The 26,492-nt window shown below is 36.0% G+C and overlaps 3 protein-coding genes and 1 pseudogene across 6 annotated transcripts; 1 reads left to right on the top strand and 3 right to left on the bottom strand.

The window, feature by feature from the left end:
- Positions 1-1,137: 1,137 nt before the first annotated feature.
- Positions 1,138-2,849, bottom strand: LOC111209524 (annotated as a pseudogene).
- Positions 2,850-8,346: 5,497 nt separating this feature from the next.
- On the top strand, positions 8,347-13,268 carry LOC111201385. 2 transcript variants are annotated; one of them, XM_022693127.2, is made up of 13 exons: positions 8,347-8,799; positions 9,058-9,193; positions 9,365-9,501; positions 9,598-9,799; positions 9,868-10,106; positions 10,195-10,306; positions 10,397-10,541; positions 10,640-10,782; positions 10,861-11,030; positions 11,125-11,415; positions 11,497-11,552; positions 11,651-11,865; positions 11,943-13,268. In XM_022693127.2, the coding sequence occupies exons 1-13, from the start codon at positions 8,587-8,589 to the stop codon at positions 13,163-13,165; spliced, it is 3,282 nt and encodes a 1,093-aa protein (XP_022548848.1). In that variant the 5' UTR covers positions 8,347-8,586; the 3' UTR covers positions 13,166-13,268. The 2 variants fall into 2 exon arrangements, with proteins under 2 accessions (XP_022548848.1, XP_048620467.1); XM_048764510.1 differs by lacking the exon at positions 8,347-8,799 and having other exon boundaries at positions 9,176-9,193; positions 9,365-9,505.
- A 61-nt stretch (positions 13,269-13,329) lies between these two features.
- On the bottom strand, positions 13,330-16,788 carry LOC111198512 (serine/threonine-protein kinase ATM). Of its 3 annotated transcripts, none has more exons than XM_048764512.1 (2): positions 16,335-16,788; positions 13,330-16,179 (listed from the first exon to the last, which is right to left on the bottom strand). In XM_048764512.1, the coding sequence occupies exon 2, from the start codon at positions 16,162-16,164 to the stop codon at positions 13,570-13,572; it is 2,595 nt and encodes an 864-aa protein (XP_048620469.1). In that variant the 5' UTR covers positions 16,165-16,179; positions 16,335-16,788; the 3' UTR covers positions 13,330-13,569. The 3 variants fall into 3 exon arrangements, with proteins under 3 accessions (XP_048620469.1, XP_022566014.1, XP_022566013.1); XM_022710293.2 differs by having other exon boundaries at positions 13,330-16,183; positions 16,335-16,787; XM_022710292.2 differs by having other exon boundaries at positions 13,330-16,164; positions 16,335-16,785.
- Positions 16,789-24,681: 7,893 nt separating this feature from the next.
- Positions 24,682-25,083, bottom strand: LOC125591972. The gene has a single exon (XM_048766922.1). The coding sequence runs from the start codon at positions 25,081-25,083 to the stop codon at positions 24,682-24,684; it is 402 nt and encodes a 133-aa protein (XP_048622879.1).
- Between the last annotated feature and the right edge of the window lie 1,409 nt (positions 25,084-26,492).

Raw genomic sequence — 26,492 nt, 5'->3', positions numbered from 1 at the left:
ATGCAGATTTAGTGCAGTTTTCTCTTATGTTTTCGGGATGTATGACATTTTGGAACTGAGTAATCCCATGTATTGTTGTTTTTATTTCTTTCCAAGAGACCTATATGACAACAGTGATATTACACCCAGACCAAGGATGCACTTTAAGGCTGACACTGATGTTCGTATGTGGGAACACCAATGGGGCTAACAAACTTCAGAGGTTGTATGGACTTTGGGAAGGTGGTGATCCAAACGGCAAAAGATCAATACCAAGGGATGATTACAAAGACAGATTCAAGAGGGATCCACTTTCTACATCTTTCCCAGGAATTTAGGAAGAAGCGTTGACAAGAGATCGATCAAAACTTATTTTTATATTATACTTTTGTTTGTGGACTTTATCAAAACTTGTTCTAATGCCCCTTTCTAAGTATGTTCTTGCTGAATTTATTGGTCTTTGATGGGCTGAAAACAAATATCAGTATTTTCTTATCTGGTTTCAGTGTTCTTAAGGGTTTTCAATACAACGGTTATTTCCGGTTCTACTGAATCTAACCTTGGTTTAATCCTCCTATTACACTCATGAGATTATAGCAGCACCAGGCATGTGTGGCTAAGTATAAACCGAATCAGGATTCGGTTTAGTATGGTCTTAAGAAGTCCCTCACAAGATACATAATCACTTTAGAATAATGTATTTTATGAATGGGATGATTCAGAAACGTTTTGTATATTAGAATTGCTTCAGACCTGGTGGGATCAGGAAGAGAGCGTCATGGATGGTTCCTCGTTTATGTTAGGCTTTGTCTAGTAGGCTTTACTTCTACCAGGTGATTTAAATTGATTGACTAAACCGGTTTGTTCTCTTATTTTCCCGGTTTGGAATTAGATTTTGGTGCGGTTAACCATATTAAATAAAAATATTGAAATTCTACCGTATACTAATTAAAAGGTAATTATTCTTCTTTTTTTTGAACAAAAAAATAGGGGTAATTATTTATCTGTTTCTTGTAGTAGTATAGTAGTACCAGAAAAAGAGCAATGTACTGATCTTTAAAAAAGTGTACTTGCGGCGATGTGATTGGGTCCTACCACGTGGCAGCTTAATAATTCTCTACCTTCCGATTTAGCCAATGTCCAAACGCACAAAAGGTCGTATAAAGTACAAACCCCCTTGGAGGTTTTGCAATACAAACATATAAATTATTAAATTGTGTGTACTCTTTATTAGCTAAGCTAGATCGCAGTACAAGAGTTTCCCATAACAAGGAGTACAAATATTTCTCTTGTGATGCCTCGTGTAGTACATGACAAACACACGGTTCCAATATCTATTTAAACCTATGTCATCAAAACAACATCAGCAAATAAACTCATGGAACTTGCCAAGTTCAAAGGTAAGCAAGCAAGCCTTTCTTTAATCTGTCTTGCAGCAATGAAAATAAAGAAGACAAAAAGTGGTAACCAGAGAGAGAGACAGGGAACAAGCAGAGCATGGATTGAGTTTTTACCAAAACATCAAATGACTATGTTTGGTCTCTTCCCATGCACTGCCTCTTCCCTGGCTCCCTTTTTCTTTGTCTCCCTTCTCTCTTTTCTCCTTTCAATGAATTTTTATTTTATTTTATTACTGCTAACACCCTTTTGAGAAGCTAAGAGTTCTTGATTTGGTCTACCTCTGAGTTCATGAAGTGGAGCTGAAAGAAGCTATGGCATCCATCTCTTGGTGCAAGAGCAGGGCGTCGATGAAGGTGTCCAGATTCTCTCCCTCCATCATATCTTCAATGGAAAATTGTACGTACGGATTCGTCCAGATCGGTCTCCACTGCCAATCTGTTAACAGGGTTACACATTGATCAGCTAAGAAAGAAAATGATGTAAAAATTGACTGAATATATAAGATAAAAAAAGATTGTTAATCCACATGCACCTGTTCTGACCGTAGCTTTGACCGGCTGCTCTGTAATCTCAACCTTTCAATCTCATAAAGTTTAGCGCAGAGTACTTTAAGTGCTTTGGCTTTGTTCTGTTATAAATAAAAAGAGTGGCAATATATTTATTAAGTAGGACGTAGAGGGTTTGAGGAGGAATTTGAAGTGTTTAACTATACCATATGTTGTGTTCTTTCGTCTTGGATGGAGACCATGATCCCAGTTGGATGATGGATTGATTATTCGGACTGCGCTGTTGGTTGTGTTGGCATGTTGACCACCGCAGCCACCAGACCTGTATGTATCAATCCTCAAATCTTCATTCCTTAGCTGAACATCTACCTGTACGCAGCCAACAATAATCAAAGAATGTAATACGAATCGATAAGAAGAGATAATAAAAAAAGAAAAATGTAATATTTGTAAGATTGGAGAAACTTTGGTACACCTCATCAGCCTGGGGAAGGATGGCAACAGATACAGCGCATACGTCCAGATTTCTCAGTGATAGGAATACGCTGTGGAAAGATGTTATGAGAGTTAAAAACTATGAACATCTATGCCATGGAGAGTAAAGAAATATATCAGGATGTAAGATACCTGAACCCTGTGAATTCCACTCTCGAATTTAAGTTTTCCATTGACACAAATTGCAGCACTGGCAATAATGACAGAGCAATAGAGGAATACTAATAATATACCCACACAAGGAAGAGCGAGAAGAAAAACATTTCAATCTACAATTATCAAAACTTGCAACCCTTCTATCTGTGAATACCTTTCGTACCTATCAACATTTCAAACTAAAGTTCAAGTAGGAAGGAAAGATACTAACTAGCTTTTGCCTCCAGTAGTATAGGGAAGAACTTACATTCTGAAAATGTCGGAAGCAAACAAAGAAGCCTCTTCTCCACCAGTACCTAACCCCCATGATAATCAATTGTTCTAAAACCAAATAGTCCATTCATTTACCGAGAGTCAACTGAGGTTCCACTTCACATTTCTGACCGAATCACAGCTACCAATCTCTCCTAAGTCCAGCATCGAAGAAGAAAAAACAAAACCTACCAGTGGAGTACGGACGAACGATCTTAGACGAGAGAGACAAGATCGATCATATGACGAAATCATTGGCCGGCGTTTCTCTCTCCTCGCCGTCGGATACAACGTTTGGACATCTATTGGGCTTTTCTGATACTACGTTTGGGCTTTCTTGCTACATCTATTGGGCTCTGCCTCTAACTTCTCCAATAACTCTAATAAACAACAGCGAAAAGAAACTTCAAATAAAAATTATTATGTAATACCCGCTCTCATTCCTTATTTCTGAAAAGGAATGAGGACAAAGTTTCCAAATTTACATCTATGTTTGGTAAGGTTCCATAAGGAGCATATGAATTTTGATTGATTATTTTAATTTTATCGTAGCCTTATATAAAATATAAATTGCATATAGTTTTAAATTTAGACACTTATTAGGAGGTAGGTGTTATTGAATAGAGAATTATAGAATTACGTAATGGAGTTAGAGTTTGATTGTACTTCGATGGAATTCGATGATTCCACTATAATTGTCTACGTCTTCTTTTATCTGGGCTGGAATTAAAACCTAACTCAAGAAGATTCACTTTCGAATGTTGGAGGAGAATCGTAAAGAAAAGAAAAATATTTGATGAAATTCAAAATCAAAGCAATAAGTGTTACATTTTGTTTACGCTTATTTCTCATACAAAAAAAAAGGGGTACAAATTTCACTTAAATTAGATTCTAATAAATATTGAATAACAGGTAATTCTAATTCTATTTGACAAATACTCAATTCAATAACATTGGATTTCATTTAATATTTAAATTCCATTAATTATGTTGAATTCACTAATTCAATAACACCAATCTCTTCTTTGCAGGCATTGGCCCAAACCTTAAATTCTTTAGCTTCATTAAAATCCCATGGCTCGTCATTGATTATCAAGAGAAGTCGTTCACATTCAATCTCTGCAACAAGAATGTAGTCGTCAATGTACGCAGGCTTACTGATATTTCTTGTTGATCGTTGCAATGCAGGCTGATCTTGGTCAAGATGATCATCATCTTCGTTCTCCCCATCGTTGCTCTGATGGTCTTCATTCACAAGTACTCCTTCATCGCTATTTGGAGTAACTTCTTCGAATCTGCAACTCTTTCTTCTATCGGGTTGTAACCAACGGAGAACATATGATGTTCGGGTTGCTTTGAATATGTTTTTTTTGTTGACAGAAAGAGTATTTTTGGTTAGATTAAGGCATTTGTCCACTGTTCTTATTTAAATTTTCTTTAAAATCAAGATCTGATCTTAAATACTTTTCTGCGTATCTCAAAAAATTAATTTTGCAAAAATTAGAGAATAGACTTTAGAAAGAAACTTCGGATCAGCTTTTCCAAAAAAATATCAAATTTTATTTTAGTCAATTTTATATGATTTATTATTTTTTATTTAAGACAGTTAAATCAGTTATTTCTGATTGAAATATCTATCTAAAAGTTACAAAATATACGATTTTATTTTATACACAATGCTTATTTATTCATTTTAATCAAAGAATAGTAAATTAGTTTAGTGAAACAATAAGTTATCATATTTTTAGATAATTTTGTGTATGGGCATCTATTAAACTAATTTCCATATTAGTTTATGAAATCCTTTTATGTTTTACATGAAGTTATCTACTTTCTTCGAGAAAAATCCGTTCAACTGGCGAAAAAAATAATTTCTTCAATCAATCGCATTTTCTTAAAAAAATCGTTTAGTTTAAACATTTTTATATTATTCATTTTTGTTATTTTTAGAATTTGAACTGTCATGAATCTAGTTTTAACATTTTTATGCTAGATTAATGCGAAAGTCTTGTAATTCGTTTGAATAATATTTTAATACATTTTTTTGCGAGGATGAAATTAAAGAGAACATAAAAGTGCGAATTGGGGGGGGGGGGGGGGGGGGGGCAATTTACATGGCTGAAATCTGACAGTATTTAATGAAATAAGATTTTTTTCTTACAGATTTGAACTTTTTCAATTTTGACTTTGTTGAACTGTTGGACCGTGATGAACTGATGATATTTTCTATTAATTAAATCGGATTCAGAGGTCTGTAATGTTTAATGTGTTTCTAGATTTTGGAAAAATTTAAACATTTTAAGAATACCTGAAACATCTTCAACCAAAAAGAACCATACCGAACAAAAGAACCAATATCCATGCCTACATAACTCATGCAATAATAATAAGAAAAAATGAAGATCATATGATAAGCCATTATATTAAACAATCATAAACCAAATATTTATTATGCAACCATCAATTTACTTCAACCTAATAAAGTGACATATTCAAATGTTTTGGTAAAAGTGACATATGTTTGAGAAACCAAAACGAAAATTTTATAACAAGATACATATGTTTGAGAAATCTTCCAATCTTGGATACAATGAGATTTCTTCTTTGAAAACTCTTAGTAATCAAAACCAATAAAGACCTAATATAGTGTTTTTGGTCGTGAATTTTATGAATAACCGGGGTCACACGCAAATTTAGAAAATAATTTAACATGGAGTAATATTTAAATATTAATAAAATATAACAAAATAATTTATATTATAATTTTATAAAAAAATTAAATTAATCTTTTAAAAATTTACAACTGGTTTTCGAAATTAAGTCAAATAAAAAGATCAATTTTTCTCATAATTTTAAATATTCATTATTAAATTATATTACATACATAATATTTTATTATAAATTATTTATTAATTTTCTTTAATTTTATTTTAATCTAACTACTAAAAATTGAATAAAAAATATTGTTAAAATTTAAATAAAATATATATTTACTTAAATCATGTTAACTCGCAAGGTTGAATTGTTTTCTTTTCGTTTTCATGGGTTGATTTTTAAGTTTTTGATCTCGTTGGCTTCTTAGTTCTTCATAAAAATATAAAGAGTCAAGGTTGTATTGTTAATCCTAATAAAGTAGGGTTCTGAATGGGAAAAGCTTCAAGGATAACACCCTAGTGGTTCCAGTTCAGTTGTTTTTTACCTCAACTAAGATCCTGTCAATTAGGAATGATTGTGGTCTATTACTTTCTCATTTTTAAATAGTACCAACTGCTGTACGTATTTTCCTAGGACTATATATGTACGACCTAAAGTTATATCAGAATAAATTATTTAGCGTTAAAAACGATGAAAATCCTCCCAAAATTACCATGAACCGTCTTGTTTCAACAGTAATCTGAAATAGGAGTGAAAAGACTCAAAAACAAAAGTAAATGGATGAACAAATTATAGTGAAAAGACCTGGATCAAAATTTTATGGAAGGTGCATAATCTGCATCATTAGATACATATTATCTTTGTGTCATTTGAATCTCCTAAGATCTCTGCTGATGGGTGATCCTGAGCTGGCACGGCTATGTTTCTGGTGAGTCTGGCTGGTCACGTTATTATGCTGGTCATGGACGTTCTCATTATCAAAACCAAATACAAGTGAAAATCTGCCAACATTGTGGCTTCTATAATGTCTGATTGGAGAAGATCTTTTGAAGAATTTGGTACCAGCTTCTTCACTACTTTGGCTAGCTTTTAAATCACTTTTTTTCTTGTGCACTTTCTCTTAAAGTTGTAATATTTCTCCACAATAACTGGAAATTGTGTAGAGTAACCATTCATCCTTCGTAGACTTGATGCACAAATTCTTGGATAGGATCAAGGGAGGACAAAAACTTGGTGGACCTGTGCAGTGACCTTTTCTTGATTTTCTTGGTGTGTCATCTTCATATAGTATTGACTAACTCTAACATATAAATCACTAGGACATCTCTTAAATAGCTTATGTCTAGGAGGATCAAAAGAAGTGTTGCCTTCACTTAAAGCTGGAAGCTAGTTGTTTGGAGAAGAACATACTACTCTTTCCTCCGTTAGGTGGCTTCGAGTCCTCAATCGATCCTCCAAGAAACAACTTTTTAAGTGTCTGAAGATCTAACTTGTTCACGTAAAAAATTAATAGTTCTTCTTCATATAATTAAACTCCACAATCTATCGTTCCTCGAAATCATTTACCATCTTTGTGATCCTTATAGTTCTTTTGTGAAATCTTGTTTCACATCAACCATTCTTCTATATAGAAGATATGCAAGGTTAACCATCTCATGATTTTCGATAAATGGGTCCATAAGGATCAAACATATCTATTTAAAATATATTTTTTATTTATTTAGCTAAAAAACATTTTTACAACAATTGTGATTCTGTGTTTAAGACTGCAAAGGATGAAATATAATCTAAAAGATATAATCCATGCCAAAAATCAACTAAACTAGAACTTTATGTATATACATCACTTCTAGATGTGTGATTTTCTTTGCCTTAGACTTGCCTGGCTAAATTCCTTTTTGTGCAAATCGGCTCCATAGTGCATAATTCTCATCACCTTAGTTAAGAACATGTTTATTGCAGGTCTCTTAGGTTGGATGTCTTAGCGTAATATAAGATACAATCTCTTAGCTCATAAAGAAATTCGTATCGTGGCATATATATATAATCCAAATGACTCGCACAGTCTTTCACTGGTGATAGAGTAGGGGACTTCCCTTATGAAGATAATTCATTTTGCTTTTACATTCGTCTTGTTTGGATAAGCAAGAGTCACGACCAGCTTCTCATGGATGTGAAATGACCTTTGAGTGATTTGCTTCAGTTCTAATGATTCAAGATATTATTTAACATATCTTCTATGACAGTACCCAACATTGCAAATCAAGGGAACTCCATAATTAATTATGTCGCTATAGCTAACATCCTCATTGATAACTTGGCTGAAAGTGACATAAAATTTCATTTTGGGTTAAAACGTAGGAGACTCAAAGAGAAGCAAAAGCAGTCGACAACATTGAAGATTTTGAAGTAATATTGTCACTATTCTGTAGAATCAGATGGAATTTGTTTAATAGCTATTGCAATCTCCCAGAATTTCTCCTTCTTTCATTTGAAAGTCCCATCATCATTGAGCTGAAAAAACCATGGTCCCATGTGTATTGAATGTTTAAGTAGGAATTAATGCTTCTTGTTTGGTGTCTTCTACCATTTTTAGCAGCAGCTATTTGTAGTTGTGTGTTTGTGACTTTGTGTACTCTTAGCTTAGCTGAAGAAACTTATTATTTTTTTCTGTGTACGTGACAAAAAGATTAAGAGAAGATTAGATTACAAACCTCCTTCTTCCAAAACTTTTGAAGTAATTGTAAATATGTGTAATAGACAAATAGTATATTATATGTAATAGACAAGTCCTCCAATAAAATTAAATTCTTCAAGAGTTTGTCTGTTTCTGGGAGTTAGTCTTCTCTCTCTTTCTCTTCCAATCAGTGTATCTCCTATCGCTCTCATGCATACACTATCCGTTACGGCCATCATCGACCACAGAAGTATGTAACCATTTTTGTTTTAATCCTCTGCCTCTCACTCTCTTTTTCTCTTCACCAACACATTATCTCTATAGTGTCTTCTTCTACTTTGTCCAGAATAATTCCAGTGAAGCCTCTAATATCCCTCATAAATTTCTTCTCTGTCTTAAATGATTGCTTCGTAAGAAGTTTCAGGCTTGAGATTTTACAGCTGCATCTTTTTCCTTTAAGGAGAAATGGGTCTGCTTAAAAGTGCATGGATTCTTTTGCTTTTCTTGCTTGTCTTTTCCTCCTTTTGTTTCAGGTTTCATTACTGCTATGGTTCAGAGCTCTCTGTTAAGTTCTTGAAAACACCTCCTACTGTTTCTAGATTTCACTCTGCCAAATTTTCCTTTCAAGCTTTTGAGAATGGAAACAGAACTTGTTCAAGCTGCAAATTCCAATGCAAGGTTGAGTTTAATTTTTCTTTTCTTTTAAGGTTTCCCAAGTTCTGAATTTGACTGTTAGTCTAGATTCTATGTTTTGGATGAGATCTGAGTGTTGAGCCTGCAAACAATACTTGTAATAACTTATTTGTAGTTTGGCTTTACTACCTGTTTAGCTTTGTGAATGGCCAATTACATTGTTTCTGTGTAAGAGATTTGGAGTTGTAATTTTTTATGAACATGCCACACATGTTGATTGAAAAATGAATGTGTTCTCTGCAGCTAGATGACCAGTTCAGTGTGGATTGCCATCGAAGAAGAGTTTTCTACTCGAAGTTACTGGATGGGAATCATACACTTGAGGTCTGCGCAAATAGGATGCCTAGATTTGGCTGCAATGTCTATAACTGGACTGTCGGTAAAGAAACTCTCCTCGCACCTCTCTGATCAGAGTTGTTTGATTTGTTTAGCTTCTCTTTGTTGCAGAGTACACAGTTTCTTGTATCAGATCCAGTTATGAGTCCTTGAATGTGTAGGATTATAGACTTGTCTTCCCTTATTTTATTAAGCTGTAACATTATGTATGCAGATACGGTTTCTCCTACAGCCTCGGTGACTGCATCAATGCCATTCACAAGTGCACAAAACGTGTCTGTTAATATTACATTTACTGAGCCATGTGTTGGTGGAGGAGGTTTCAGATGTTCATCTGCGAATGCTTGTGACGTGAGTACGTAACCTTGTTTACATTCATCACTAACATGTTGACCTTCCATCTTCTTGTTCTAAACTCCTAACATTCTATTAAATGATGTAAAACAGCTTCTTGTCTACGGTGCTGGCCAAGTTATACCATCTTCACTCACCGTTCTTGAAAACTATCTCAGATACTCACTTCTTGTGGGATTATCACCTGATGCTCAATATGGAAGGCTTGTGTTGGTGATGGACAAGAGTGTCTGTTCTGACACAGCCGGTAACAGTTTTAAAAGAGCTTTGGGGTCGCGCTTCTTCGTCCATTTCGGTAACCAATCTTGTATTGTTTAGTAAGAGATATAAGGGATACTGATGTTGAACTTTCTTGGGATCTAGATAGGAGAAACGTGTTTGTCAACCTGCGAACTCATGTACCGGAGAAGTTACTGAAACTAAACAACCAAACCAGAACAGTGCAGGCAACCAATGATAACTGCAAGCTTAATGTCTACTTGTATTTCTCCGAACCGGTACTGAACTCTTCAGCTGAGATTCTTAAGCTACTAAGCACAAACCATGGTGATTTGCTTCCTATTGGTGGAAAAACAAACGGCAATCGCCGTTTTGCGTTTATGGTTTGTGCTTCTACTGCTTCTTCTCAAGGTTAATTAACTCGTGTGACATATCTCTTTATTTAACGTTCACACTCTTTTTTTCTTTCAGGTCACAAATACATCAAGGCGTGCTATAGTCACGGTGACTCTTGACTCAAATTCAATAAGAAGCAGACACGGAACACCTGCATCTCCAGCTGCACCACTGACTTTTCTTTACGGTAAGTGATAGTGATACATTTGTGTTTCTAGAATCTTGTTTTTGCTTCTCTCACTGAAAGAAACATGCATGCTCATGATGATGATCTTAGATACGGAGAGACCCCAAGTTGTACTGAACACAACATCTGGTATGAGGACAAGAAAGCACACCATCCCTGTCTGGATAAAGTTCATGAAGCCAGTGTTTGGTTTTAACTCCTCACTTGTATCAATCTCCGGTGGATATCTTGATAGGTTAGTGGTCTTTTTTTTTTCTTCTAACTTGTTTTATTTTTCTTCCTTCAGATTTGATGCTAAGTGAATTTTGTTGTTTTCCTTTAAATGTCTGTCAGCTTTGAGGAACTGAGTGGAAGCATATACATTGTATATGTAAAAGCCAACACCAGTACAATCTCTGTTAAGGTTCCTGAAAATGTTACTCAGGATGTAGCAGGAAACAAAAATCTTGAATCCAACATTCTACAAGTGACACATTGTAAGCATGTTAACCAGTTTGAATCTGTACGTAGTTTGTTTTCCTGCTTCTCTTACAAATGTCTGTACTTAATTGCAGATTCTGTGTCTGTGATGTCTTCTGTGATCTCTTGGATATCAACTTACATATTCTTGGTGACATGTTTCGTTGCGGGACTCCTCACTCTTTCAACGACAAGCCTCTATTCTCTTGGAGCATTTCCAAGACCATCTCCTTATCTGATATCAGATCCCACAAGGAATCTTTTTGTATGTGTTTTATCACTTTATACTTCATTTTTGTTTCAACCAAATTACACCGACTAAGCAGTAGTATTGTGTGCTTTGGTGGTTTCCAATGCAGAGAACTGCATGTTACATTCAGTTTTTCGCACTCACGAGATGGCTACCGGTGACATTGCCTGTTGATTACTATGAGTTTGTGAGACGCATTCAGTGGATAATCCCTTACTTTCCTCTCCCATGGGAAACTAAGCACAGTGAACAGATCATGGTGGCCTCAAGCCCTTTCATTGGTCCACATTCCTTCATTTCTAAAACTTATCACAACAACATGAATCTTGAGACATCAACCAAGGCTGAGCCAGTATTCGGATTGCCACTTACCGCAATGGAGTATAGATTATTCTTTGAGGTAAAAGAAGGATCCACTCTTATCTCCCATAGTTTCTTCTTGTGTTTGAAGCTCTTTTTGTTCGTGTATTTGTGATTACAGACCCCTAATCTTAAGCCAGAGGCAGAACACGTTTTGGGTCTACCGCATCCAACAGTGTAAGTCATGCACGTTTCAAGTCAGCATTGATCTTTTACGTTTGCTTTAAGAAGAAGCCATTTAATATTTGAATTTTCGTTGTTCTTCTTTCTTATAGGTGGAGAGATTTTAATAGGATCATGTTTTGGGTAGCCATAATCGGAGGCAGTTTAGTTCTACTTCATATAATCCTATCTCTGATACTGAAGTTCAAGAAAGCACACACTGAGAAGAAGAGGAGCTTCGGTGCGTTTGTCTTCCCAAGATTCGAACTCTTTCTTCTCATTCTTTCTTTACCTTCAATCTGCAAAGCTGCAAGGAGCCTCATACAAGGTACTTGTTGATACCAAATCTCTTTTCAGTTTGGAGAATCATTGTTAACACTTACCACTAAATTTTATCTTTCTCAGGCTATTTTAAACAGCATGGAGCTGCAGAAGCCAATGTCATTGTTGGTATCCTTGTGCTATGCATAGTAGCTATTCTTCTCTTGGCTTTGTTTCTCTTCCTCTCTGTTGGGATAACCTTCGGGAAGCTGTTACAGTATAAAGAGATTCATCAAGAAGGCCAAAATTTCCATTGGTACCAAGAACTCATCAGAGTGACACTTGGTCCTGGTAAAAGAGGCCAATGGACATGGAAAAAAGAAGACAAATCTATCTATCTAACCAGGTTAGGTCCGGTCTTCGAAGATCTAAGGGGTCCACCAAAGTACATGCTAACACAGATTTCAGGGAGCAACTCACTCAAGCAACGTGATGACCGCATCATTGCATCAGATGATGAAACAGAAGACGCTGAAGCTCCTTGCATACAGAAACTTTTTGGAATCCTTAGGATTTACTACACCTTTCTCGAAACCGTGAAGAGGGTGTGTTTAGGGATCATTGCTGGTGCTTTCTTGGACAACGAGACTTCGAAAACTCCGGTAGTGGTTTTGTTGTGCATCACTTCCTTTCAGCTGTTCTTCCTTGTTCTGAAAAAGCCTTTCATCAAGAAAAAAGTACAGCTTGTTGAGATCATTTCAATAGCATGTCAAGTCGGTGTATTCGCCTCATGCCTAGTGCTCTTGGCCGAAGACTTTCCAGAGGCAAGCGGACAGAAGCTTGGGATATACATGGTCGTACTGTTCTTGATTGGGTTTATTACACAGATGTGCAACGAATGGTACTCACTGTACAAACAGACAAAGAGGTTAGACCAGATCAACAGATCATTCTTGAGCGGTCTCAAGATGTTTGTCATTGGGCTTGCCGCGTTAATCTTACCTCAGAAACTGATGAAGAGCAAGATACCCGCGGCTCAACTAGAAGGGAGAAGCAGCAGCAGCAATGGAGGGATTGCATTCTCAACACCAGAGAACAGGTATATAAACTCTTCTGGAAGCCGAAGCTCGGGTAGCTTGGACAAGCCATGGTTGAGACAGATAAGAGAAATGGCAAAGGCTAGCTTCACGAGAGACAGGAGCAGTAGTAAGGTTCCTAGTGATCCTTCAGGGAGCAAGAGTGGTTGGAGCAGCAGTATATGGGGAACAAAGACAAGTGGAAGCTCTTCTAAAGACTCATCTTCAGACTACAAATCAAGACCTAAAGGACTTTACAAAGATTTAGAGGCCATTTTTGCTTCCAAGTGAATAAAAATATTAAATGTCATATTCTCTGGTTTTAAATAATTTGTATTGTACTATTGAGTATTACTTGGATACATTTAAGGTTTCACTGTATTTTTGTGTGTTATTAGTAGGTGTTGATATTACCAAGAATGAAGCCGACATCAAAACAGTTTTCACATCACTTATAGAAAACTGCCCCTGAAGGGTTTAGATAATTAACTGCAGAGCTTCAAGCTCTATGGTAAAAAAAAGGTGAAAATTGTTTAATAACAGCACCAACATCTTCTAATACCTAACCTTATTCTACAACTACGGTCCCAAACTAAAGACAGGAAACACAAGAACGGATAGTGTCCAAACAGTTACAACGCATGGTACATTGGAAAATCTGAGAAGCTCACATTGATATATATGTCAATGGCTGCTCAGGAAGATGAAGAAGAAGAGCTAGGCATAGAACTTATCTTCTCCAGAAGAGCAGAGATATCGCTTTTCAGTTTTGCCTTTGTCTCTCTTGATAAATGATCCCCGGATTTATCCAGCATTGCAGTCATCATCAACAGATTCTGCTTCATGGATTCCACGCTAATCGGTGGATTCTTCGGTTTCTGTAATGGACTAACGTGCGAGATTGCCGGCATACTTGGGGCTATGTTTCTGTATACGTTTATCAGTTTCGGCTGTAATCTGAAACTCACCAAGTTCTCACCAAATGGGTTAGCTTTGTCTAAGCTTTTAACAGCTTCTACAGCGTCGCCACTACTCACAAAGGCAACCTCTGCTCCACTAAGTTCTTCATAGACATGTATTTCAGAAGCATCCAAAGGGCCAAACGCGGAGAATATGGAGGTTAAGTCGTCCTTTGAAGGCATCGACTCTTTTGAGGAAAACTTCAAGACGAGAACTGTGATTCCTCTGGTTGATCTGTTGGGCATCTCCTCTTTCTTCCTACGTTTCCTGCGCTGCGTAGGCTCAGCTTGAGGCGGAACCGAAGCTGGCTCTTTAGTTGTTCCGTTTAAGTCAGGTATACCATTAGTGGCATGTGCAGCTTCTGGATTCTTCCTCTTCCTTCCTCTCTTCTTCTTCTCTGTACCAGTGACTTTAGCGCAAAGATCTGCGCTCGTGAACCTTCTTTCCAAATCTGTCAGGCTGGAAACATAACCCGTTCCCGAGGCTCCGTAGATTGAACGTGGAGCTGCTGCTGCTACTGCTGCCGCCGCCTGAAAGTTTAACATCACAGAAAATGGTCTCTCCTCCTTTTGTGGGAGGGGACTGGGAGGAACTAAAGTCTCCGGTTTTTGTAAATGGTCAGATTCTGCAGAAGCTAAAGCATTGCCTCCACTGTTTAAGTCCGGTACAAGGGTAGCAGCAGGTCTGCTGAGTGTATCTGCCATACAAGCTTTCCCTTGTAGAGACGGCTCATTTGCAACAGAACTAGAAAAATCTGAGCGACTAATGGTATCTTTGATCGTTTTCAGCCCTGGCATCTTTGGCTTAGAGGCCCTATGATATGTTCGGTACTTTTCAGCTCTGATATTTGCCTTCTGATCTGCATCAGCAACTGAAACACCACCAACAACCTCGATCTTCGACTTCTCTGAGTTCTTCTGCAACTCAAAGGTCTTCTGCTCAGTATTAGCCACTGAAACACCACCAATAACCTCCATCTTTGACCTCTCTGAGTTCTCGTGCGACTCAGAGATCTTCTGCTCAGTATCAGAAACTGAAACACAACCAATAAGCTCGATTTTTGACTTCTCTGAGTTCTTCTGCTCAATGTTAGCAACTGAAACACCACCAGTAACCTCAATCTTTGACTTCTCTGGGATCTTCTGCGACTCAAATGTCTTCTGCTCGGCTCCAGCAACTGAAACCCCACAGAAAGGCCCAATCTTTGACTTGCCTACATTTTTTGACTTGGAGGTTCTCAGCTCAGTACCTGGATTTGCAGCTTTAGCTACCATCAAATCGTTGAAACCAGCCATGTTAGCCAACTGCATTCTGTAAGAATTTTCATCGTGAAACACGGAGATTCTGAACTTGGAGAAGAACCACTCAAAGAGGCCGACATTCTCAGCCTCCTCTGAACACGTGGAGGAGTCCACAGCAAGCAGCTTGAGTTTAGATACCAAATCAGAAGGAGACGTGTCAACAAGATCCTCTCTCGCAGACACGTTGTCAACCTCACTAACGAATTTTCTAAACCACTCTTTCCGAAACTTCCTCCTGCGACTACCTGCAACAACCGATGGAGAACCAACGAACTCACTCTCTTCCATCTTAGATCCATTGAAACTTCTCCTAGCCTCGTTTTGGTTTAGCTGATCCATCGGTATCTGCTTATGCCCACAGAAACTATAAAACGCTGATAGCCTACTCTGCATGACTGTGGCCTCGAGTATCCCACCGCTCGAAACACATTCCGCCAGATTCTTCAGCCGAGTCACAAACTCTTTCGGCTCCAAACGATCTAGAGAGAAGTCACGCAGGATCAAAGGCTTTGTCTTCCGAGCTGGCTTTTTCCCGTTCCTTTCAGACATGCAAGAACAAGTCATCTCAAGTCTCAACGAGTTCCTCAACAAGGTCATAGCTTCCTCCACCGCGACGAAAAACCCCACATCGTTTCTTTGACTGGCCAATCTCTCAAAGCTCTCCTTGAAAGGCCTCAGCTTCGAAGGTGCGCACCACGATTCAAGCTGCCCCTCGCCAAGATACCTAACCATGAAAGAACTCTCCTTTGCGTCAGCTTTGTAACCAACGACTTCCCCTGGCCACCATTTCTTGGATTTGGTCATCGCCCATACAAGATTCCCAACCAGAGACTCCTGAGTTTGGTTCTCCTTCAGACAACTCCCATTAGATTCAAGGGCGTTGTGGGAACTAGCCCCAGTCAAAGAGCCGCTAAAGTCAACAACAAGTGATATATTCCCACCAGAGACTTCAATCTTCCTCACTTTATCACCACCACCACCACCTCCTAAGGTTAAACACTCATCATCTTCTTCCATCGATGCCTTCATCTGCAAAGAAACAACCTTTCTGCATCAACCACACTGTATTATTTCTCACATTTGATCCCAAAATAGAAAAAGAAAAACAATCTATTGAGAAATCGAATGTAGGAAAAGGAAACTCTTGATTGAAATCCCAGAAAAGAAAAGATCAAACTTTTCTATTGAAAGTTAGTTACCTGCGAGGAGAAACAGAAAAATCCTGACTTGGCTCAGAGTGACGTCAAGCAATGTGATTCCGCAACAGAGAATGTGTGTGAGTGAAAGCTAGCGTTGAGATGAGACAGACAGAGAGAGAGAAAACTACTGTACTGTCTTCGGCTTCGGCTTCGGCTTCGGCTTCGGCTTCGTCGTCGTCTGTGAGAGATTCTTTTCTAATTCTACGTAATTGCTCTCTACTCTTGTCCCATCGGGGTTTCTGAATCAAACCGGGAATTATTACTAAAACCGTGCTAACAGTAAACCGGAATGGAATTACCGATAAGCACGAGGCCTTCCTTTGGCTCGGGATTCGATTCTCCATTTAAGACTTCGAATCTGTTTTTATGTTTCTTTCCTCAGTTACCTCTTCTTTTGAACTTTTAAACAAATTAAAAGAAAGAGAATAGGAGTTTTAAAGTGGGAGAATTTGTCATAAATATATTTTGAGAAGAAACAATTTAAGAAACTAACCCATGTGCTGTTTCGTAAAGAAAAAATGTGACAATTTCACACCAAAGTGACTACTTTCTTCTTTCCGCGTGACAATGTAATGTGTAGATATAACAAATGATACTATTTTTTTTTTCTGTTATCAGCATAAATAGATTATCTAGATTTTGGTAGCTAAACTGGAAACTATGTATTCATGTAGATAAAAGAAGATGGTTGATTCTTTGCACCTCGTGCTAAATTATCTGCATTTACATTTTGAGTTTTGGAGACGTACTTGATCTCTATAGAACTAAAACTCTTCGTCAATCTTTTGTATTTCCTCTAAATATGGTGTAAACGCATGTCATTCTTCCAGTTCTGAAAATTATCTGTTGCAAAAGTGACATGGAATTGCCTGAGAAATTTCAGATTTTCCATTATCAAATGAGAGCTTCTATTTCTGAATGTAATGTTGAAAGACATCCTCTTATATTTTTTATTCTCATTAAACCTTCAAAATCCTCCAAAGTGCTATATCTCTTTATTCTTCCATTTTACCTTCTATGATTCATCCATAAAAGACCAACACCCCCCCCCCCCCCCCCCCCCCCGCAGAGTTGACTCATCGGTTCCACCTTGTGTGACTGTTGCTTGAATTATAAAAAATTTCTAGTTGCAAAAGTGACATGGAATTGTCTCAGAAATTTCATTTTTTCCATTATCAAATGAGAGCTTCTATTTCCGAATATAATGCTGAAAGGCATCATCTTATATTTCTTATCCTCATTAAACCTTCAAAACCCTCGAGAGTGCTATATCTCTTTATTCTTCCATTTTACCTTCCATTATCTGTCCGTAAAAGACCAACGCCCCCTCCCCCATCCCCCACATAGTTGGCTCATCAGTTCCACCTTGTGTGACTGTTGCTTGAATTATTGAAATAACCTTTGTCAATTGAGTCTCATTCCATATAGTTATTATACTGTTTCTGTTTTCTGTAAAGTATCCATCGGGTTTCTATACTATATTGACTAACAAATAGTATCGAATAAGTACTTATATAAAATAATAAAAAAAATTAAAGAGATGGAGGGAGGGAGGGAGGGAGGGAGGGAGATGTTTATATTATATGTTTCTAAATAGAATAAAACATAACAAAATATTGTCTCATTTGAAAAAAAATCAAACTATACTATATACATGTGCAAGACAATCTTCTCTATTAAAACAGAAGTACCATTTTTATCTACTATTTAGAAGTCTACTAAGTCCATCTAATTAAACTATAAGAGAACCCTTTTATTTACTAACCATTTCATTTACTAACATAACATATTAAAAATCATATATATCTATTTTACTTATGGATCAAACTCTTGGCTACGTAATCAAATTACTTTTACTATTGAAATTTTACAAAAAGAGACACCTCTTTACGTATTAACTACTACATATAATTTCGATGGTGATAACCATTTGAAACTTCTTTATGTTATTAACTACAACATGTAATTTTGATTGATTTCATCAAACATAAGGCAAAATTTGAAAGTTTCTTGAACATAATATATTATATCCTTTAGGTTTCATCTCATATTGAAATACAGTATCTACATGGCATCAAAAGGAGAGATTACAAAACATAAGAAAATTCAAAAACTGATCATTACAAATATTTATCCTCTTCGTAGCCACCATGTTCATCACAAAAAGAATAAAAATCCATGAACAACACAATTGATTTAACACATTTTCTTAGACCATAACCAAGTGCAATTCTTCGTATACATAACCTACTAAACAACATACATTAATAATCTTAACTACTTTCGTATATATAAATTCAAAATTTTTCATTAAAAAGATTTATTCAAATTGTTAACACATTTTGTTTAAATTTAAATAGAAGGTACGGTATATTACAGAATATACTAAAGCATTTTAAATATTTTCAGAGATCCTAACTTTAACATTCTCTTCCAAATAATGATCCTAAACTAATATACATAAAATATGACTGTTTAAATATTTACACTGAGTCCGGAATGAAAAAATATTGATACTTTACTGGTTTATCAGAAGAATCATCATTATTTTCCAAAATTATTGTATTTTAAATTTATTGTTTTGAATTTATATAAGCTAAACCAATACTATCCTAAAATCATATAATACATATAAAAAGGATAAGATTTTATATTTGTTACCTGTAGACACACTCAAAATAGGATAATCAGATTTGATAATTGATTTATTATACATATATATATATATACATATATATATATATATACATATATGATTCATATACTTATTCATATACTACATTTTTAAAATTTATTTAAACTAAAATGTATAAAAGTGAAATATAAATATCTCTAAAACTTTATTTAGTCTCATTAACTTCATATATTTTGTACCCCTATGTTTACTTCATTGTAAATATATATCAATATTAAATATTATAATATTTAATTGATATTAATATCAACTAATAAGTATATATCACAAAACATGAAAATATTTATAAAATTTTATGCAAATATAAAGCTAAAATAAAAATGCTCGAAAAGTAATTTTTGGTTCTATGTTACTCAAATCTAAATATTAATTTTAGTTTAGATAGGACAGCTATTTATTTTCATAAAAATTTAATTTATTACTAAATTGATACAACACCCGCACGGATGTGCGGGTTCGAGTCTAGTATATATTTAAAAACGAGTTTATGTAATTTAGTATAAAATCTATAAAAATACAAGTTTTGAAAACATCAAATTATGTTATGTGTAGAAGAAGGTCCATGTTTTAATATGTACAATAAAAATCCTTCTTTTGTTGAACTTGTGCGTCATATCAAGCAACAATTGAAGTCTGGTAGTATCAAGAGACTTTCCGCCCCTCTTGTGTCATCATTCTATCCATCAGTTCTCCCTTTTGGCGAGTTCATATCCTTAAGTCCGGCTGAGTGATCCTTCCCTAATTTAGGGCGTATCAAGTGGTATCAGAGCCACTCAACCGGTACTATCTATCCATCTTCTCATCTTTCATTTTCTAAACACTTCTTCTTCTTTCTATCTCAAATTCGGGCCACTACCTTACCTATCGCCATTCTTCTAAAAAAAAAAGAAACAAAGTTTGATTTTGGCTAGGTGGTGGAAGAGAAATCCTGCTGACTGAGGAGAAATCCAGCCTTGGAGTGGTTAATACGGATTTCAAAACCAATTCTCTTATCTTCTTATCTTGTGCTCATCTCTTGTTTGCTTGGAGATTTCATTGGGTTACTTTGATTTTTTCTCTTAGAACTTTGAGAGGAAACTCTTGTGTGACCACTAAAATCCGAGAGAAACACGTGTTTGGCTGAGGATAAACACTTGAAAGTGTGAGGATTATTTTTATCTGTTAACCTTTTGTTTTGAGAATTTTCAGGTTAAGATGTTTGAAGCTGATCAAAGAAGGCTTTTCAGTCTGTTTGAAGTCCGGGAGTTTTGTGACAACCTTGTGGAGGGAGTGGTGAAAGCCCTCAAGGACGTCAGCAAGATCCAAAAAAAGAGCACAACCACACGTGCACATGTAGCTGAACCATCCTTATTCATCAGTGAAAAGCCCAAAGGTAAGTCTGAAAACAACTTTGAAGATCAAAAAGATTTTTCAGATTCTTTGCCAATTTTTGATGAATATGATGAGGAGCTGACAGAAAATTTGATGACTTGTGAGGATAATTGTGAACTTCCTTTTTCAGAATCTGATCTTATGTTTGATGATGAAGAAACTAATGGACTAGCCTGTTTTGAACTGGAGCATCCGAGTAGTTTTGTTTTGTCTTCACAGGATTTTGAAGAAGATCCATTTGACTACCCACATCAAGGACCGCTTCTTGGCACCAGAAGACCCATGGACGCTGATCTATGTCCCATCTTTGATGAGGAAGATGATCACTTGGACGACGATCTTGGTCCAACCTTTGATGAGAAAGCACTAAGCATCACGTCCATCATCATGGAGAATCAACTTTTCTTTGATCCAGGCACAACTCTTACGCCTTTGTCCACAGACATTCAAGAGCTCTGTGAGAAACTTGATTTGATTGATTCTCTGCCTGAAATGTTTGTTAAGATCAGTTCTGAAGATGTGAAACGTTTTGGTTTTGACAAAGTTAAAGAATTTTGTGTTTCAAACTCTATTTTTGAAAACATGATTAACTATTTTCAAGTGTTTGAACCTGATAAACATTCTGATCAAAAACTTTTTCAAAATGGCAATAACATCCATTCTGATCTTGTTTTGAGTTCTGATCAGTTTTTGGAACATAGCAAAGGTTTAGATCATCTTGAAAAGTCGTTTGAGCTTGATTTGCAACAGCCTGTTTTCTATGCTAGAAAATCGTTTGATTCATTTGTCTTCAAAGAAAATAGCTTTAGTCTGAGTTCTTATGGACATGAACTGTTCACTGGAATTTTGTTTGCATCCACATATGCTTTGGACGATTTTATGGTTAGCACATTGCTGGGACAGAGACCATATAGAGCTGAAACCGATTTTTGTGGTGATTCTGTTTTGAAACCTATCCATTCTTATTCTGAATCTGATCTTGAACTAAAACTTTTGTATTATGAATCTGAGGAACTCGTGCATGTTTGAAATTATTCTTTAGGAACTATGCAAACACGTGCCTTGAAAACTTCTCGTCATTAATACTTATTTGATGTGAATTTTGAAAGGCTGAAACGTGTGCTACATGTTCTTGGGAAAGAGACTTTAATTTCTGATTTGAATAAGTACACATCTTGCACATATGATCCTGGTATTTTAATGTTTGTTTTGAGTGTCCAGGATAAACAGGTTCCTCAGAAAAGTGAAAGCAAAAACCGTGCTTATCAGCCTAAGATTTGGAGACGGAAGTACTTGAGGAAAACAACTTCAAAACTCCAAGGAAGTTTCTTTCCAAAATTTTCCTTCACTAAATTTTACACGTTCTTTAGATTCTTTTTACCTGATTCATTTCCTTTTAATACATGTAAAATGGATTTGAGGTCCAATCCTTTTCAAGAGGGAGGGAATGATGCACCCTTGGGTAGTGCACCAGGCAAAACTGACATGCATGGCTTGATCATGGGAAGCAGGAAAGATATATGTTCATTGTTTGATTCATATCTTCCAAAGCACGAGGCTTCTATACATGAAATCACTTGGAGAATGTTCTCAACCAAGTTACGGAGCTCCTAGAAGAAGAATCAGATCAAACGGAGTTCATATGTGACAGTTATGCCATTTACAAATAAGGTGATCGTCAGTTCTCGCGAATTCAGACCACCCGAGAAGCTGGAAATGGCTAACCTTCTTTCTGATGAACCAACGACCAATTCAATCATGCCGAAGGTGATTATTCATGTTCTAAATGTCCAAGAAAGCCTTGGGCTTGATGGTTTGCAAAAAGATTCAAAGAAAGACTTGTTTGGGCCAAATGGAGAAACCGATAAAAATTGGCTAAGGAAAAAAGATAGATTTCGACCAGGCCTCAAAGGAACATGTCTTGGCCCATATAAGGAGCATATTCCTTACTTTTCAAAGTCCTGGCTATATCAAGACGCAGTCCAAGTTTCAGTCAAAGACTTTATTTAGTCAAGTCTTTGTTTCTATTTTCAATGCATTGTTTTTAGCACATTCTTCTTTGGATTTCTATAACTTGTAATCATATAAATAGGGCTTATGAGCCACGAAATAGAACAACCTTTTTTCCTTTTTATTGAGTTTATCTCCTTTGTTCTTTGTAGAACACTTCTTGTTTCTTGGTGTGGTTAGTTCCAAGCAAACTTCTCTATTTCGTTGGACTTGTGTGTCATATCAAGCAACGGATAGAAACCCTTCTTTTGTTGGACTTGTGCGTCATATCAAGCAACAATTGAAGTATGGTAGTATCAAGAGACTTTCCGCCCCTCTTGTGTCACCATTCAATCCATCAGTTCTCCCTTTTGGCGAGTTCATATCCTTAAGTCCGGCTGAGTGATCCTTCCCTAATTTAGGGTGTATCACTCCGTCTATAATTCTGTAACGGAAGATAACATGAGTTAACGGTTTGTAAGTTCAGGGATTAAAACATTAAAAATAATTAATGGGTTTTCTTCCAATTGAAAAATAGTTGCCGGGTTTAATCACTAACACACATTTTTAAAGAAATTGGTTTGAAAAACGAATAATGAAATTGATTTTTTCTCTGAGTATCAAATGTTTCTTGTTAACTAAGAAAATTTTAACTTAGACAAAATGATTATAAACTGAGAATGAGGCAGTAGTAGCATAAGTACATAAATAGTAGGACTGTAGATCCAATTAAAAAGGTTTGGTTATCGGATAATGTGGATTCCAAGTAAGGAAAGTTCGACTAGCAACCGTAACAGAAGACAATGTCTGAGAACTAGTTAAAGAATTTCTTGTAGAGAATGAGTTAGACCATTGAACATGCTCAAGGAGTCTTTATATAAGACTAGGGTCGGCCCGTCCTACGGGCGGGAAGTTATAGTAAGAACTATTTTATATGAATTTATGTTAATTTTATAAAATATTTTAAATCATTATAGATTGAAACGATATTATAAACAAATAAATAATGACAAAAAAAATTGAGATCATATTTTTATATTTAATAAATATTTTTTGTTTGAATTAAAATAACAGTAGCTTTCGTTATTTTTTATGTTAGAGAATACAAAATTAGCAAAAATAATTCAGAAAGTGTAATAATATATAATTTATTTCAAGAAGATAAAAGTTTTAAAAAGCATTTAAGCATTTACATAAAAATTTAAAGTATTAATCTTGGGTTGGTCGACAGTTGACAGACTTGAACGTAATACATTTTCAAATTATTGTTCTCAAACATTAATAACTGATATGTTTATCTTTAATGTGTCTTGATTTTTTTAATTTTTTGTGGAATATGTTTTAGGTCATTGTTTAATTTAATTATTATCATTTTTATTGTGGTTGTTTATTTAATAAAATACAATTTCATTCTCATGTGAATCTCATTTTTTTGTTTATTTGGTAGTTAAAATCAGATTATTAATGTCTATATGATGTGATTTATTTTGGATTTAAAAATATTTCAATATGTTTAATTTGTTCTTATATATTTTGTCTAAAATAATTATTTTAAGTGAAAATTTGTATTTATAATTTTATATTAAAATCCTGAAACCAACACCAAATCAAAAATTAGATTGGACTTGTTTTTTCTTAAGTTTGAACCAAGCTAAGTAACTGAATATAATAGTTAAAATCATTTAAATCAATTTATGATGGGAATAATAAGGGAAATATGAGCTTGTGAAAGATTTGATCATATTATTCCCTATCCCTAATCTCACGTATCAAAATTTTTCCTGTTTTGACAAATACCTTATTATTTTAAAATTTCATTAGAAAAGTTTACAGATTTAAAATTTTGTGATGTCATTATTTTATTAATTTCTATCTCTTTGTATTTGTTTGTATCTCTTATAGAAATTGAAGTTTATTGTGAGACTAAAAAGTGGAATCTATGTTTCTGTATTATTAATCACAACATAAAGTGCGCTTATATATGGAAATTACAAGATAGATAAAAAGAAAAGAGTACAAATCATAAACACATAAGATAAAAGGAAACAAGGAACTGGCCGCCTATCTCTCTCTCTCTCTCTCTCCTGCGGATGGGCCTCTCATGGACGGGCCTTTTATGGACATCCACAATATGATTTATAACACTCCCCCTTGGATGTCATAACCATTCAGAGTTTGTAATACGCTTTGGATGTTGCCTCATTAAAACCTTATCAGGAAAACCCAATGGGACAAAACCATGATCAAGGAAAAAGAGTACAACACGTATTACTCCCCCTGATGTGAACCTCACTAAAGGTATTTAAGTCGACGCATCCCAATCTGATGCGTGAGCTTTCTGAATGTGCAAGTCGGAAGTGATTTGGTGAACAGGTCGGCTGAGTTGTCGCTGGAACATACTTGGACCGCTTGGACCTCACCAGCTTTCTGTAGATCGTGTGTGAAGAAGAACTTAGGCAATATGTGCTTCGTCCTGTCTCCTTTGATGTAGCCGTCTTTGAGCTGATCAATGCACGCAGCATTTTCCTCATACATCACGGTCGGAGCGTCTGCGCCCCCGGTCATCCCACAATCAACTCGTATGTGGTTGGTCATGGACTGTAACCACACACATCGCGACTGGCTTCGTGTATGGCCAATATTTCCGAGTGGTTGGATGATGTAGCTGCGATCGTCTGTTTCATGGAACGCCATGATATGGTCGTACCTCCATGTGTAAAGACATAACATGTCTGTGATCGAGCATTGTGTGGATCTGATAGATAACTTGCATCAGCAAAGCCAACTAAACCATCTTTGTTATGGTTAGTATAAAATAGACCCAAGTCTTTCGTTCCTTACAGGTAACAAAGAACATGTTTAATCCCGTTCCAGTGCCTTTGGGTCGGACTAGAGCTAAATCTAGACAATAAATTCACGGCAAAGCATATATCAGGCCATGTGTGACTTGCCAAATACATTAAAGCTCATATGGCACTGAGATATGGCACTTCGGGACCAAGGACATCTTCATCGTCCATCTTGGGACGGAACAGATCAGTGGCCAGGCCGAGGGACCTCACGACCATGGGGCTCGACAGTGGGTGAGACTCGGCCATATTAAATTTCTTGAGTACTTTTTCTGTATATGTCATTTGATGCACAAGGATTCCATCATTAATGTACTCAAGCTGTAATCCCAACCAGAACTTTGTTTTTAGAAGATCTTTCATCTCGAATTCTTTCTTAAGATATTCAACTGTTTGGGAAATCTCTCCAGAGGTTCCTAGGATATTCAGATTATCAACATATACTGCTATGATCACAAATCCTTTATTTTCGAATTTCTTTATGAAACTACATGGACTGATCGGGTCGTTTCTATAGCCCTCTTTCACGAGGTACTCACTTAATCTATTGTACCACATTCGACCTGATTGTTTCAGTACATAAAGTGACTTATTTAAATTTATGCAATGTTGTTCTCGAGAACTCTCTTTGTTTTTCAATTCAATACCCTCTGGGACTTTCATATAAATTTTATTATCCAGTGGACCATATAAGTATGCAGGTACTACATCCATTAACCGCAAGTCTAAGTTTTCTCTTATAGCCAGACTTATCAGGAATCTAAAAGTAGTAGCATCCACCACAGGGGAATATGTTTCCTCATAATCAATTTCTGGTCTCTGTGTGAGTTCTTGTGCAAAAAGCCGTGCTTTATATCTCACGAACTCGCCGTGTTCATTTATTTTCCTCACAGAGACCCATTTGTATCCAACTGGTTTTACATCATATGGTGTTCGGATTATAGGGCCGAAACCACATCTTTTCTTTAAAGAGTTTAACTCCACGTTTATAGCTTCTTTCCATTTGAACCAATCTGATCGTTGAGTGCACTCATAAATGGAAGTGGATTCTTGATCCTCGTTTAGATCCATAAGTTCAAGTGCTACCTTGTATGCAAATATATCATCAATGTCGACATTCTTTCTATTCTATTGTATCCCAGACAAGACATAGTTTATTGAGATCTCATTATTATCAGGAACTTCAGTACCATGAAGCTTGGCATCCCAAGCCTCAGTATTAGGTACATCAGGACCGTCGGCCATGTCTAAAGC

This window comes from Brassica napus, chromosome C8 (genome assembly GCF_020379485.1).
Source record: "Brassica napus cultivar Da-Ae chromosome C8, Da-Ae, whole genome shotgun sequence".
Taxonomy (NCBI): Eukaryota; Viridiplantae; Streptophyta; class Magnoliopsida; order Brassicales; family Brassicaceae; genus Brassica; species Brassica napus.
This window is presented reverse-complemented; position numbering and strand designations above follow the sequence as displayed.